Raw genomic sequence first — 17,421 nt, forward strand, 5'->3', positions numbered from 1 at the left:
TATATTTGAAAGATGGTATTCCATTATTTTTTTTTTGGAGAATGGAAATCTGTAATCTCTTCCTCCCTTAGATTTATACCCAACAAATGAATTGTTTTTTTTTTCACTTCATTCCATCCATAATTAAAATATTAGTATTTTATATGCAATCCGTACAAGATGTATACATGTTGACACAATTGAGAAAAGTCTGATCTGAGTAATATTATGGGCTACCCAATACTACAATTGTGTTGCAATGTTTATGTAATGTTGTTATTACATTAATTTTTCGCACTAAAACCATGTTAAAGGGACACCATGGCTGCAACAGGCGCAAAGATATTACACAGTTCCCGAAAATAGTCCCCTGCTATTGAAAGTTACTAAGGGGACTATTTTCGGGCGCTGCGTAATATCTTTGCGCCTGCTGCAGCCATGTTACGGCAGCAAAGTCCTTAATTATTACACCAGAATGAGAGTATAGTTCCTATATCGACCTAGAAAATTGCAACTTTTAATTTTCTGTCGGCCTAAGTACACAATGTAATTACAGAAGAGTCAAGTTTTAAATAGAAAAAATATCAAAACTCTTCGATCATTTTTGAGCACGATACTAATGGTCTAACCAGATTCAATGGATTATGTTGATTATGTCTGAATGGATTCCAAAATGATAAAGATCAAATGGTTAACTGTAGGGGAGCTCTATTTTCCAAAAAGTGGGGTGTCCCTTTAATGCATAGTGTTTGTATCTTGTCATTTTAAAACTGTGTATTTGCATTGAGCTCATTTATTTCCATTGTAAGGGATGATTCATTAATTGCATGGTAATCAACATTATGCCATAAGGCCTCAATCTTTACATAAAACCGATAATGTTCCTTTCATTTGTTTTAATTAAAGAGATGAAAACATTGAGATATTGGCAAAAATATGTAAATATAAATTGCTAGAACATTTCCCTTCATTTATGAAAAGCAATAACAGCCATGACACAGAAGGAAGTGCATATATTACAGTTGATCAAAACTGTTGTTGATGTTTACTTCACATTATTAAAGCACTTAGTCTCAGGCAATCAATCACATTTACATTAAAAATGTGTTTTTAGTCAACTATTAGATTTTCTCTTGAGAGTTTTACAAAGAAACTGAGTAGACGGATATGAAAAGAAATGATTCAAAATCTTTATTTAATTGTATTATAAGAACAATTTCAACAGCGTGCTTCGATAACAAGACTGCAAACAGGTGACACAGAAACACAAAGTGTCTGCTGTAACAAAGCCTTTTCTTTGGCATAATGTGATATAACCAAGACAACATACAGTATAGCTCTCTCATATATATTATGAAATCATAAAGGCAATTAGAATTGTATAAAGATTAGGGGTTACAAGATAAGCAACAATAAACGGTTAAACTTTGTTATTTTTTGAAAGACTCAAAAGAAGTAAAATCCCATTCACATCCACCCAAAGCAAAGATACTGTACACACTTTTGATTTTGTTCAGCACTGGAGATTGAAATGAAAATACTCAATTTACTCACGTCAAGAAAGGCGGCAGCAACATCACAACATCACAAATATATAAAAAGAGATTCCCATTTATTCAGACGTGTATTTTAATATCAGAGTCAAATTTATTGGGAAAATACGATAATGCTGTTGATTAATCTTTTCATTGAGAAGTCACAATAAGCGTTTGGTAGTTAGCGGCACAAGTTTCTTCTTGATTTCTCCTTTCCATTTACCCGCTGTGTTATTCTCCCCTAAATTACATTTAAAACATGACTTCAATTCAAACAGACTTTCTTTTTCGGTTCCCCACTATTCTTCGCATCTCTGTAGGCTTATTTGCATCCAACTGGAATGAAAGTCTCGTTCATCACTTTCAGAAATATGCTTGAAATCTGCTCTGGCCCCTCAATGCCTGATGAAGGCTTTTCTTTTCCGACACCATGCCAACACGAGCATTAGAAACGCTCTCTGAACAGAGCCATATATTAAAAGCTGGAATGTTTTTATTTTATTACGGTCCGAGACATATGTGAAGCTCAGGGAAAACCAGGGTCCCCTTGTAAACAGCATTCGATATATGTAGCAACCCAAATACTGAATATTGATGTATTGTGGTGTTTGCATCTACTTGTTTAATATTTGCTACAAAGCAGATATCCACACATATTTGTAGTTTATGGACATTAGCTCAACCTCATTTTGTTTCTGTATAGTTTGGGTTCACAGTATAATCAGTGTGATTGAATACAACATACGTTTTTGATTCATTACATATACATTTTTGATACCCAAAATAAAAGATGATTCAAAGGGTACCTCTGCTATGAAGACTTGTATACTTTAATACTTTGTATTTTGCATTTACTACTAAAATCCATTGATAGAAACACAATAAATATTTTTATTACTTCAAAGACCCCAGATGTAATACTTATAATAAGCTGTGGAGGCCGCCATTATGTATTAGGTTTTGATTTCAACCTTGATGTCAGCAAAATGGCCGTCTTTGAATGAAAAGATTTTTTTATTAAAACTATGACTTTGTACTGTTTTTAATTTGACATTCTTATTACTAATCCCAGTGTTAATCTATTAAGAGATACATGTGTTTATAGTCGCGGTACCCTTTAAAACACAATTATATTGGACAGACGATAAAAAGCTTTCATATCTATCTAGGTTGCATAAAGTGAATATCACTTTCAGATGTGTGCAGGCTGTTCCAGAAAAAAATGAATTGTGGGTTGAGAGGCCATGTTTAAAACGTACCCATCAGGTAGATGGAGCGCACTTGGCATTTATTGACTTTTGGCTTTGAGGATTTTATTTTCCTTTGCCACCTTTCATCAGCTGACAGTTAGGCTTCACAAAACCAAAGCTCTAACCAACAGTGGAAGATTGAATATCCGGTAGATTTTGCTGGAGTGGTTTTCTCGCAAGCAGAAGGTTTAGAGTTGAACTGATGGGGAATTTTTAAACGAATGTGAATTTTGCCTTTTGAAAACGTTGGGTACTAATACAGCAAAATACGACATCTGCAAAGATGGGACTCTGCCAGGACAGGACAGGATGGGGGATGGCTGGTACTAATAATGGAGAGAGTGTTTTCTCAACTTAGAAGGATGTCATGGCCAAAATGAAGGGTCAGGACATTAGGACACTTGTCCTACAGCAACACCCTCGGCTTGGCCTGCAGCTTCTGCTAGAGGGCTTTCTTCACTCTGCAATCTTTCCTTTGCCTCCTCTTCTTCCTCGTTGCTTTCTTCCTGCAAAGCATTGTGGGAGGCATCCTGAGGAAGCGTGGCAGAAAGGGCGTACTCCTCGCTTACATCTTCCGTGATTGACAGCTCAACCTCAGCTGTTCCATTCAGGACATTGGGCAACTCGTCCTTCTCCATCGCCTCTATTGCCGCTTTGACTTCCTCATGGCCTGGTGCAAGCTGTGAGTGAACCTCTTGGAAGGACAGGTCTTCAGTCGGGCTATCAATTGGGGCTAACTCAATTGAGGCGACAGCAGATGGTGAACCCTCCGATTGAGCCGAGGCCTCATCATGCGGTTCCCCGTCTTTGCCGCGAACCTTCTTGATGTTGAAGGTAAGCGGAGAGACTTTGAAGCTGGAGGTCTTGGCACTAGGACTCTTCTGGTGGCTCGGTGTCAGACTCTTTTTGATTTTCTCACGCTTCTCCAGTGAAACGATCTTGGTGCCGATCTTGTTCATCTTCTTCTCGATGTTATGCCTGGAGAAAGCTTTCTTTAGGCTGTCCACTTTCTTCAGACTGGAACTCTTGATCTTCTCAGCTCGAGTTTTGTCAATTCTGGCCTCGCTTTCTTGATCCAGAACCCTCAAAATTTCATCTTCATCTTCCTCTTGTGGCTGCTCCTCGTCCGAGGAAAGGGCAATGGTATGAAGGCCGTCTTCTTGAGAACGGTTGGGATCGATGGGTGGGCTTACCTCCTCCTCCTCCAGTTCAGGTATGTCTTCAGGTTCCTTCACAAAGACGCTTGAAGGGATTTCATTTTCATCCTGCAAAACAAAAATGCACAAAAGAAAGTAAGAATCTGTAGCATCTAAAACAACATATTTTCACCATATAATGTGTGATGCACAGCTTTGGCAACTTTTGCCATTATGGTGAGCTTCTATACTGTATGCAATTTTTGTGTCACTATACTGTACATAACGTGAACATTTTTTGTATGTTGGCGACATGGGGACACAAACTTTCGGTGTAAAAACAGTGTGTTCCGACACTCTCTTCCCTTCTGGAGACAATCACAAAGGCTGAACACTAGTTAGACGATGGGGAAGGAAGGCCAGGCATAACCCTACACAGCTCATATCAGAGTTTCCACTGAGTTTTGGAGGACGGCCAAGTCACAGATCGACAGGGAGAGAGAGCGAGGCAACTAAGAGAAAGCAGGGAAGTGTGTTGAAGGACTTTGAAGGGGAGTAGGATGAGGGTCCGGAAACATTTGGGGCGGAGTGCAGCAATAGGGACACCTGGAAAGCAACCCTGTGCGCACCCCGTCAGAATGTTCCATGGCATGACAGAAATGCGCAGGGGAGTCTAAACCCCCCTTCTCTCTTAGCGATAAGGCTCTAAATTCTCATATAGATGAGGTCAACCGTGCAGGAAAACCTCCCAGTTTATTATTTTACATCTGATTTAGGTTGGCTGTCAGAAACGAACACACCCAAACATATTTTCTTTACCCATCTGTATGTTTTCAATGACTTGTTTACCAGAAGCGCAATACAGCGCAGTTTATGACTATTTTGGGTGAAGTGCTTCTTTAAGAATGTGCTCCCTAGAGAGTGAGAATGCTATGCTGTCTAATTACATTCACTGCTAATGGGCCTTAGTGTGCATGTGCGAGCAAACACACACTCTTGATGTTTACTTCTGCTCTTCTGTGATGATTGAAAGGCCGCGTTCGCCTTTGAACTCCCCATTGAATCTCTGGCCTCAGAAACTCTCCATGTGTGAGGGAATGTGAGTTTGGCTTGTCCAACCGCAGAGATAGATCTGACCCAACAGAACAAGGATACATAATTACGGGGACATTTACAATACGCTAAATCTTTGGTAAAAATCAATTTGGGGATTTACTATAGCAAATCTGTTCACAGAACAGAACTTCTTTTTCGAAAGCAAATTTGGATCAAAGGGATTTGCATGGCTTTTCTGGCACTGTTGGCAAATAAATCTGGCCAACTCCCTGTAAACTTTAGCATGGAAAATTCATATTCCAAGTTACATCAGTCTATTATTGAATTGCCACAGCAGGGTTAACTTGGTTACAAAGTCAGTGGTTACAATCAGTGTGCCTACCATCATTTTTCAAAATATCTTCTTTTGTGTTTATTAAAAAAACAAAAATTCATACAGGTTTAGAACCCTACCGAAAAATACAGCTAAGACCAGCATAAGATAGTAAGCTGGTTAACCTGGTCTTACAGCTTGGTTTTAGCTGCTATTAGTGATGTAGCAAGCTGGTCTAGCTGTGTTTTGGTCACTTTTTAAGCTGGTCTAGCTAGACTTCCCTTACGAAAATTAACCATGGTTTTACTGTGGTAAAAGTGTAGTAGCCATGTTTTTTTGGTGTATTGATTACTATCAGCAAAACCATGGTTTTACTACACTAACCATGGCTTAACTATGGTTTTGAAAAACCACGATTGTCAAAACCATGGTAATTTGTGGTAACCATGGTTTTACTACAGTAACCATGTTTTTTTTTGGATTTAACTGTTGTAAAACCATGGTTAATTTTCGTAAGGGCTTAGCTGGTCAGGCTGGAAGACCAGCTGACCCACCAGCTTTGCCAGGGTGAGAGGAGCAGCTTAGACCAGCTACTGCACCTTAAACCAGCTAAAACCAGCTACCAGCTTATACTGGATTTTTCTGTAGGGAACAACATATGAGGAAGAGAAATTATGACAGAATTTTCATTTTTGGGTGAACCATCCCTTTAATAATTGTATTGTGTGCTAACCGTTATATAAAAGCAATAAGTTACTTGAGACTAGTGTTGTATCGCGAATAAGTCACAGCTGAATATGTTGCAGGTGACTCAACATCTCGCCTAACAACACCTTTCAGCCATGACTTATTTTATGATAAAGCACAGCCTCTTTTACCTTAGTGCTTACTTAGGATCAAAAATAAAGTTTATTTAATGCATGTAAGTTTTGCATTTATGTCTTTAAGTCATTACATGTATGGCTATTACATTATGACTATAACATTAATATATGTATAATAATAAATCATATTATATATGCTTCAGTTATGTTGCAGGAAAAAACATGTTGAGACTGTTGGCTGGTTTATGTAAATATTTTTTTCTTATTTTTGGTTGCAAATGTGTTGTTTAGTACGGTGTTGCCAGTGTGAGATTTATTTTTAAACAGGCATAAGTTTGGTAAACTATTGTTAATTGGGTTAATAATGGATATGTTGCTCAATCGGAATCCTGCAGCCTCCGGAGGTCGCATATGCAGGCTGCATATGTCATCAAGCCTGGTTTATTTAAATTATCTGAGCATTACATTCGCAAGTCATACGCATATTGCAGCAATGTTAATAGTATGTTAACAAAGAATAATAGTCAACTTTATAATTGTAAATGTTATGAAATAAAAAAGTCTTGATGACGTATTCAGCGTACAAATGCGACCTCCGGAGGCTGCAGCCTTCGGATTGAGAAACGGCCGTTGAATTGGCGCATGCGCGGAGGGTGTTTAGTCTGGCGCTATCGGCATGTGACGAACGCTCTGGAAGTAAAGTAAGCAAAATGAAATTTCCCATCGTGTATGCCTTCATTTTTCGAACCCTTCTGGAGACTTGAACATATCCATCTATCCTTTCCCCTCTTTCATGAGTTTTCCACAAAACTGTTAATTATGGAATGACCAGCACGTGTTTAAAATTAACCATGATGCTAAATGGTGAAGTTGTGGAAATTTAACAATGGGTAAAATGTTTTACATTTTACAGGCATATAGGAATGAAAAAACGATACACAAAGTTTTATATAACAGTGTTAATATTTGTGATATGTTGTTTTTACTTATTTTACATGAAATGAATAAAACAATAAGGAATGCTGGTCATTTACAACGTAGTACAAAGTTAAAATATACTTTATTTAATGTTATAGTAATTATACTGTCTAATACTATAACGAAACACTAACGTTAGTCATTATCTTCCATTATGTAAAGCTCGCAAGATGTACTTTTCATAGCAAAAAAGCATTGTTAGGATCTCCCTGACATGCATGTTTGTAAGTTTTGTTCATCACAGGGCAGCAGGTGGCGATCTGTCGCTCAAACGGTTTGGAAATAGGAAAAGGTAGAAAAAGGTGTTAAGTCACTTGACTAGCCTGTGTGGCAGGAGGGATTAATGTCGATCAAAAGCTAATGATTCAGTCTAAACTGAAAACTGGACAACAAAACAGAAATTTGACATATGACCATATATGAACGTTTAACAATTAGTTTATATGCAGAGAGAGAGAGAGAGAGAGACTGAGAGAGAAAACTTGCATTACTACTTGAATGCGTAATGACTATGAATTAAAGTTGTTGACAGAAATGTGTGTTACATATCTATGTTGCACAATGGCCACATTTATGTTGTTTATAAAATATATGCTGCAAACTGTATGAAATACAGTACATGTGCTTTATATTTAACTGTGTGTGCATGGTTTTCCATGTGTAAGATTTCTGTATGGGTGGGTGCCAGTCACTCACAGATCCCCACCATGCAGCAAATCATCCGCGAATGAAAGTGGAATGTTGACATTTGATGTGTGTTTGAGTTTAACAAGAGCTTGCGCCATGGAATAGTTTCTTAACCTAACCAAGTTCTTCACTTTACTCCTGATGTCCAAAAATTGGTATTATACCCTTAAATTAGGCTTTAATGTCAATAATACAACCTTAAGCAAGTTTAGGCATTCGTGCTTTGCTCCTTAAATTGGTGAATCACTTTAAATAGTTCATTCCATGCATTCTAGCCTTTAGGGCGGAGATCTGGAAATAAGTTGTGAATAACTATGGTTCATCTCCGTGATGACATACGGATATTCTAGCTTATGTGTGTGAATGTTTTAGATTTCTTACACAGTGTGTTTTTGTCGCTTAAAATCATGATTGCCTCACTCCGAGTATCCTGTCAAATCAATCTTCTATTTGAATTCATTTGTGTACTAAACCGGTCTCTCTTGCCCCGGGCAAAGTAAGTTCTCATGATAGCTGAGTTTCTACATGTTTTCTCAACACATATACTGCAGCAATTCTTCACATGGGGTTAATAAAGTTGTTGTTTGTACAGTTATAAAAGCAATGTATTTTTGAAAGTGGGTTTCACTAAGCGTGTGTGAGTTTGAGTCATTGCACTACAATGCTTGCTTTGTACGTGTTCTCTTTATGTAAGAAAAGAGAACAGGTTTTATTTTATGCGAGTATTGACCAGATGTAGTCAATAAAAGACACATAAAAGCCTACAATGAGCACCAAGCTTGATTTTTAAATACATTTTATAAATACCTACACGACAAGGCAAAAGAGTGAACAAATCGGATGTTCCGGATCATATTAAAAAAGTAAGCGTTTACGCATAGATGCGTATAATTTGCTTTGTAAATAATAATGAATTGCCAATTATGCTTGCACTGTAAAAAATTGAAGAAACATTGGTTCAACTTAAAAAAATTAAGTTATCAGGTTGCCTTAAAATTCTGAATAAATTTTTTGGTTGATTATTTTTTTTTAATATAATGAATTAACCTACTTATTTAAGTTATACCAAATTTTTTTTTACAGTGTACATAAAATTAGCGATGCGCAATATAGCGAAATTGTGCCATTCTATTAAATCAATGGACGTGATCAGTTTTTAATGATAAAACATCACTTTATTATTTTTTTATATCTGAAGTCTCCCTGTACATTATTACAACACAAACGTCCTAAGCATGTACATAGTTATTTACCGAACGTTGTACATTTTGCTTTTTAATCAGTTATTATAACGTTACATTCTTTACAGTATCAGATCAGCGGCCGATCGCAGAATATTTAGTATTAATGATGACAAACATGCTCATTCTAAAATTTAAATAAATAGTCATGCTTTATACCATATGTGCACGCAATAATTAGCTGGTTTTGTAATTATGTTATCTTTACAAGTTAACTAAACTTATTCAGAGAAATAACGCTGACCGTGCAGCTTAATGTCAAAAACTTTATTTATACCCGTGTCATTAACAGAATGCAGCAGACACACTCACCTTAACGTTTTTTTTATAAATCCATTATATTGCCCGATTTAAACATAAACGGTGCAAATAACACCAGAATTAACTATTATTTTTCGTACACATATCCTAAAAATTAACCTTGTGTGACTGATACGCTGTAAAACGGGTGAAATTAGATCATGTTTTTGAATGGAAGTCAATGACGCCCTCTGCCGGTTCGGTATACCAAGATGGCCGCTTGAACTCTGCGCTGGCTTCATTTCACGCTGTTACACTAAGCGTTCTATGCGCAATCCAGTCATTTATATAGATCAGTGAAATGTGCGCATATCGAATACCCCAACATTTAATGTTTTTTTTTATTTTATATACTGCACAGCCATAATATAAGTTAATGATAAAATTTTAATGTATTTGTTGTTTGTTTTATGGATGATTTATGAAGTTAAACAGTGAAAAGCTTTTCATGAGTCCGCTTGTACAGTGAAGATATTTTTTAGGGATGCTTAACGATTAATCGCGATTAATCGTTAGCAGAATAAAAGTTTTTGTTTACATCATATATGTGTGTGAACTGTGTATAATAACTTTGTATAAATAAATGTACACACATGCATGTATATGTTTTAGAAATGTTTACATGTGTATATACATTTGTATATTTATGTATAATTTATATTATATATAAATATAAAAACTTAATATATACATTTATTTTCCTTAAAATTATACATGAATGTGTTCATATTTATATATATACATATTTATTATACACAGCTTACACACATATGTGATGTAAACAAAAACTTTTATTCTGCTAACGATTAATCCCGATTAATTGTTTAGCATCCCTAATATTTTTATTATATTTGTATTTTAGTTTCTATTTTATGTTTAAAATATAATTCCCACACTTAACTTTGCACTTTACTTCATACATTTAGAAGAGACGTTCATACATTTGCATGTAAGTTTGCATGTCACATTGGCATCGATCCCATGACTTTGACCTTGTTAGCACCATTGAGCTACAACCTTTATGTAGTATTATAGCTTTACTACAACTCTTAAATGTGAATGAAGTATAAGTAGTAGGTGTGTTCAGATTTTGACTGGTGTGTGATTAGACATACCAAAACGCAAGGGCCTCCCTGTACCACGCTGTCTCGTCTCATTGCTGTCAGATACAGGGTTATCTCAGATGTTATCCAGTTGGTTTTGCAATACTGACTTCATGTCCTAAACACACTTGACACACCGTCCACCTCAGGGCCTACTTATGAAGGATTGAGGGCAAATATTTGGTTAGAGGTGGGTGTGGTAAGCTACGGGCTGGTAGTACGTGGCTATGTTTGAAGGATTTGTAAATGATGAGGAGGTTATTAGCAAGCTCACGTTTTGTTTTGGTCTCTAGCAGTGCAGTGCGATTGGCTGAAAATGTTTAACGCTCGCATGCCCCTTCCTGACGCCCAGTAACATCACATCTGACAGGAAACAGCTGCATGCCCATGTGCGTTGTTTTTGCGTCAACATAGTTTTTTGACTTTAAAAATAAATACACAGGAATTGTTGCAATTCACTGCAATAATGAGAGAGAGAGAGAGAGAGAGAGAGAGAGAGAGAGAGAGAGAGAGACATTGCATGCTGGTATAGTGCTTGTAGATTTTCATGGTGCCGTTAAACTGGTTGATTAAGGGAGGCTTGATGGTAATCTATAGTTGAAAAGCCTGGTTAAGACACCAGTATATCAGCATCCCGTTATGTGCACCAGTATAGAAAATATAAATGCAACCATGCTGGTCCTTTGTACACTGAATTACACTGTAAAAAGTAAAAGTTGGATCAACTTTAAAAAAAACTTTAATTGGTAACTTTAAAGGTGCAGTGTGTAAATTTTAGCTGCATCTAGTGGTGAGGTTGCGAATTGCAACCAACGGCTCAGTCCACTGCTCACCTCTTGATTTTGAAACACATAGAGAAGCTACGGTAGCCGCCACCGGACAAACATGTCATCGTTGGAAACAACTTAGTAAAAAAGTTTGTCCGTTAAGGGCTTCTGTAGAAACATGGCTGCACAAAATGGCGACTTCCATGTAAGGGGACCCTCTGTGTATGTAGATAAAACGTCTCATTCTAAGGCAATAAACACATAACGGTTCATTATGAAAGGTCTTTATACACCCCTGATAATTTAGTTTTGTATATTATTTTGCATTTCTGTCAAGAGATCCTTCTAAAAATTACACACTGCACCTTTAAGTGAAAATTGTAAGTTAAAAATGTTTAAATATTTTAGGTGTTACCAATTAAATTATTTTTTAAAGTGAGAAAATTTAATTTTATAAAAATTTTTAGGTGTTGAATTACGTTTTTTAAATAAAGCAGCGTTTACCTTATGTGTCTCTATGGTGTATAAAGGTATGTAAGAAATCAAGCAGAACAAAGTATTTGGAAAGAAACATTGTGAAGGAGCGGAAGTGGGTTTTCCTCTCTTAAATAATCAGGGCTGGAAAAACTTCTAGCGATGCCTTAATATAGACACAGGTCTGAACTATAATAACTGGATTTGTGTTTTTAATGGTAGAACTTGATTTACTCCATGCATCCACATCTTATTACATTACTTTATTAAATACTAGATTTTGATTAAATAATCGCAGCATTCTGCATTATCTTTCATACATAGTCACATAATAATGCAGGCAAAAACAGTCAGTTTAATGTTAATGTTGAAACCTTAATCCTGAGGAGATTGGTGTAAATGAATTTAAAAGGAAATATTTGAACTGTTACTTGCTTATATCATTTATTTACAGTAAGTCACACATGTTCCTGTTTAGATCATTGCATTAACAGTGTAAAAGGTCGTAAGTTGGAACCTAGGACTGTATACACGTACAAAAACCTTGTAATGCGCTGTACTGTCACTTTGAATAATGCGCCTGCTAATGCATAAATGTAAATATATCATATACAGTAAATTTGTTTGATGGATTGTCATTTATCTTGCATGTACGTTTTGACGTAAGTTCTCAGGGCATTGTGGATATGGTTTTCTCTTTGCTGGCTTTGCTCCCTGTCATGGGACACACAACACAATGACAGCTTTTGTCTCTTCAGTGTGTTTGTGTGTGTATTTAGATAGGACCAAAGAGTCAGCGTTCTGTCAGCATTTATAACCCTAGTTTCAAAAGCATGCCTGTTTTTGTAGATAATTTCAATATGTGTTCAGGAAAGCAAGTGTAGAGCAACTCTGTCTGAGAATGATAACAGCTTCACTTATTTTTACACTGGAGACTGTTGTAAGCGTGTGTTGTTTACTGTTTATATGTGTGCATTTTTTTTTTTATTGCATATGTGTTAGTATGCAGCGTTCAATTGAGTCAAAATTATAAAAACTGTCTTATTATATTTGCTAATCCATTCCATTTTCTCCATGATCCAGTCCAAGTATTGTATACTGCAGTATCTATAGTATAAAACATCCTTTTATCACATTAAGCATTAGATTCCCATACACAAAATGCCACACCCCTTATTGACATCCCCCTCTACTTTCAAGTTAATCTACAAAAGAAACAAATTTGACAATTTTTTGCCATGGAACCACAGTGTTTTGCGTTAACACTTTGCAATATGGTTGTATTTGTATGTGTATGTACTGTATGAAAATATATGACATGCAGCAAAATCTGACACTAAACAAATATCAAACCGTTTAAACTAATTGTGATGTGCGTAAACATGTTTAGCCTCTTTCGTGTAAAATATTTCTCATGATCCTCTAGTATTTAACCCTGTACAGTGAAATTGCACAGCATGAACCCTAAGGTGCTTCAGTCATTTGGGGAATTTTGAACGCTCTCGGTGTCACCATGGGTGTAATTGTTTGTGCGACAATGATTTAACTACAATTCTGAATATTCATTATGATTTGATTTAATTTAGTATTTAATTAATTTTTGTTACAGTTAATACTTCTAACTGTGATGCATGAATACATGCATATCCTCTTAAAGGGACAGCAGCACACCACATACATAGTTTTTAAGTCGTATTGCTCAATAAGGACTGATTTACATATTGTGTAACCGTTGCTGACAACAATGCTTATGTATTTAAAAAGTAAAAACTGCAAATTTGAATCATGCTGTTACTGTTAAATGTCAGCACATTGTCATTACTTGCAGGAGCTTGCAACCAGTCACAGTCACAGCTGTAATATTGTTTTGCACAGGAATTGTTTCCTCACAACAAAACATGATTACTGCCGTGTTCCCAGCATGCATTGACGCCACAGGACTTTGAAGTTTATTGTCATGTTTCATTGTAACGTACAATTGTGTATTTCTTTCTTGTTTTCGAGGATTTACTTGCTTTTCTTTCCTGTGAAATCGGAGCCGGAATAGTTTCAGTGCAGTGTTTTGGCTACAGTTAAAATTCAGAGGGTGGTTTTGTGTAATGTCATCATAAAGTACAGTAAGTTACATTATAATACCTTTACACAAAACCTGTCTATGGGACGGCACCCATTAAAAAGTCCTAATATGTACCGTTTAAGTACAAAAGTAAACTTTTTCAAAGGGTACAGCCCCAGTGGCCGCTTCCGTATCTTTATTGTAGTGTATGTTTTAAGTCTTCCACTTTATGGAAGCCATCTTTTCTCATTTCATCTCATTCTGTCTCGCTTTTATTAGATGGTGCACCAGTGGGAACGCTAGCAAAAAGAGTTTGAAGTGAGATTATGTCTTTTTTATGGACAAGAGGAAACAAATACTCTTGTCCCCTTCTCTCTGCCTGCAGGCCTTCGTACACCCGCTCTCTCTTTCTCCCTCTCTTTCTCCCTGGAGAGGCACAGATAGCCTTATTAGGTGAAACCAAAGGCCCAGTAGTAAAAATATTCCATGCTGTACTCTAAGATTTGACTTTCAATGTGATAAACATTGAAGTAGTGTGCACTGACAACAACGATGACTTCTTGTGCAACTGTAACACGGTCCATATGTTTGGTTTTGGAAGAACATGGAGAAAATAAATGAAATGTGTTTGTTGAAAGTTGCATCACGGTGAGGGAATGACAAAATTGTTTGGCTTACATCAAGTGTTCATGTCATGAGCTAAGAAAAGCTTTAAAGCCTTTTCTTTGTTATGACTCTGGTCATCCACGTCTCGATAAACATCTTGGTGAACTCTGATTGTGGTCTCTGTCCTATTTTTATCTTTTGGACAGAAAGACAGAGCGAGAGACTTGCTTTCCCTCCGGAATGCGAGGTTTCAGCCAGAGTTTCTGCTTAAGCAAGAACAGTGTTCACGCTCTCTCCTGTAGTCCGCCTGAGGGGTGGGAGCCAAGCACCCCTGATCCAAAAGCAGCAGGGGAAGATAAAAGTGAATAACACAGACGTGAGGGTGTGGCGAACACCTGAATGTAGCTTTTAGGGATGAGGAAAGGTTTTATCTCGCAAATAAAAGTTTGAAACCATTTGTTGACTGACAAAACCACCACAATTTTTGTCTGCTCAAGCTTGTGTAACAACGGACGTTTGTGCTCTGTATAAATGCAAGAGAAAGCCTTTTGTTCTCATGCAGAAGTTAGTCTGGTTAATGAGCTGGGGAGGATCGGAGTAGCGGTCCGATCTATCATTCCTGAGATACGAACCCTGGCAACTCAAGCAGGGGTGCAAAGAGGGAAGATTCAAGTAAATAAAATAAAGACAGGAATGTGTGTGTGGTGGCCTGATGAGTTTTGGGAACACATTGCCCCTGCGTCCACCCCGGTCCCACCCATTCTGACTGTGATCAAGGATAGATCAATAGACCCAAGAGACCAGAGTTGGATTAAATGCACTTCTTCTTCATACCCAGACCAGACATGTCTAGACTGCTTTCCAAAAGCTTTAAAAAAGTACAACAGTTAATTAAATCCCGTCTCTAGGCACAAAATTATTTGCAGAAGGAATGCGGCACGGAAAAGTTGTTTGGCATTCGACACTGAAAATTCACAAATAAACTACGTAGGCACCATAGCAACACGCACAACATTTTTGGGGCACTTGCAACAAACAGGACTCTGTTAGCCATGTAGGCTATTCCAGAAAAACTGCGCTGGCTGGTAAAGGCGGAAGGGAAACAGAATTTTACAGAATTGACCTTAAGCCTGAAAAACGTTCTTTGCCTCGCTCTTTTATTCTCTGTATATCTTGTCCCACTGCTGTAACCACACAGCTGAAGGGAGAGAGAGAGCGAAAGAGAGGGAGGGAGTGGAAATGAAGGCTTCTCTCAACTCTCCCTTACTTTGGAATCATTGAGTCATTCGACTGATTGCGGGTCTCGCAGTAAACAGCAGCCGTCCTGTGTAACGTATAGCGTTGTTCAGCAGGGCCCTTTGACAACAGGATACACATTATCCAGCGCTGTAGCTGATCTCTGGGCACACCTTCTATTCAAGGCTATTGTACTTCAAATAATAGCTTTTGGCTAAGCCTCAAAACAAGCCTCCAGTATTGAGTCTCTTTCAAGCTTTAGAGCATTCTGGATCTCTCAGTTTGGAATCCCTAACGCTTTTAATTTTAAAATATTGAAGATATCTTATTGGGCTTTCGAAAGATTAATCTTTGGTGATGCAAATTTTGAAACATTTAATCCAAAGTGACTTTCAGTGTATGTGTGCTCCCTGGGAATCAAACCCATGAACAATGCTTTACCAACTGAGCTTACACAAATAATGCTATTGGTTTGAACATAACTGCAGCTATTAGGAGTTTGTCTGAGCATTTCATCTGTAAGCAACGGCATTAAGAGGTAGAGATTAGAAGTCACAACTATTCACCCCACCTTGAAATGACCCTAAGCCAAATTACACCCTCTTGACATTGCTTTCATCTTTACACTGTGAACTGTGACCTTTCACTCCCAGTTCAAATGGACCCTTCCTAAAAGAGGCATGTGATTTGTTCCCCAAAGGTGAGATGATTTGGTCAGCTTTGAGGCATTCAGCTTGATTCCTTAGACTGACTATAAAAATAGCTACCCATGTCTGTAAGTTGAACACGGACACACGGATTCAACACACGGCACACAATGCAATCATTCATGTGTCCTCACCCGACCACATTATATTCATCACACCCCCTCATTTACCTGGAAAATAAGCACTTTGAAGTTGTTCCTCTTGAGCAGGTGACTGTGGTTGGCCTCTATCTTTTTCACCTGGAAGGCCTGCTTATCCATCTTCTCTTTTACCTCCTTCATGTGGACGCTGACCTTACGGCTCTTCTCCAGAAGTTTGCTGACCGTGTTGGACGTGGAGGTATGACTCTTGGACAGCTTGACCATGTCATTCTGGATTCCCCTCACCGCCCCTTCGATCTCCACCTGTCTGACCTCCATCTTGTGCTGGTTTTCTTGCACCGTGTCCAGCATGTTCACCAGCTTATCTAAAAGGGTCAGGACGGTGATGGCATTCACCGGGCCTGTGGTTGAAGTTCCATCTTTGAGCAAAGTGCCCGTAGGGGCTTCGTCATGAGCTCCGGGACTGCTAGGTTCCCCGCCAGTACCCAGCTGGGTGAGGCTATGACTGGGTGAAGGTTGAGTAGGGCTGGGAGTGGGCACCACCAGCTCCTGGCTCTCATGTAAGCTTGCCATGCTGCTCCTTTCTACTTGCACTGCATCTTCTCCCATTCTGAGGCTGTTTTCGGTCACTTTTTTGCAGGAAAGTTGTCTCGCTGGTCTCAAGTTTTCCGCTCGATTTTAGTCCTTACAGCTTTGATTCTTGTTCGCAGGCTTGGGAAAAACTTTTTAGCTTCCAGGTTCAGCGTTCCCACCCCTTTTTGAAGATAGCGACTCTCTCTCGCTCCCTGCTCTCTCTCTCTCCGTCTCTCCCTCCCTCTTTGGAAGAGCAGTGTGAGGTTTCCCCACAGCTTAAAAGGCCATCCACACCCTATTGGGGCGGAGCTTGGTTTCCATGTCAACCAGACCGGCCCATTGCTCAGGGAGTTATGTGTTTGCATGTGTCAAGTGCGAGTATGTGGGTGTGTACAGTGGAACATGAGCAACTCTCTCCGCGTGCAGAGCGCCTTCCCCTAACTCTCAAAGTTCTGGCCTGTTTGTCTTGAAGGGGGATAGTATATTCAGAGTTATGTTT

At 38.1% G+C, this 17,421-nt stretch overlaps 1 protein-coding gene across 1 annotated transcript; it reads right to left on the reverse strand.

Annotated features, from left to right (window-relative positions):
* Positions 1-1,147: 1,147 nt before the first annotated feature.
* Positions 1,148-17,180, reverse strand: cavin2b (caveolae associated protein 2b). Its single transcript, XM_065293691.2, has 2 exons — positions 16,419-17,180; positions 1,148-4,029 (listed from the first exon to the last, which is right to left on the reverse strand). The coding sequence occupies exons 1-2, from the start codon at positions 16,956-16,958 to the stop codon at positions 3,157-3,159; spliced, it is 1,413 nt and encodes a 470-aa protein (XP_065149763.1). The 5' UTR covers positions 16,959-17,180; the 3' UTR covers positions 1,148-3,156.
* Positions 17,181-17,421: the final 241 nt, after the last annotated feature.

This window comes from Paramisgurnus dabryanus, chromosome 7 (assembly GCF_030506205.2).
Source record: "Paramisgurnus dabryanus chromosome 7, PD_genome_1.1, whole genome shotgun sequence".
Lineage (NCBI taxonomy): Eukaryota > Metazoa > Chordata > Actinopteri > Cypriniformes > Cobitidae > Paramisgurnus > Paramisgurnus dabryanus.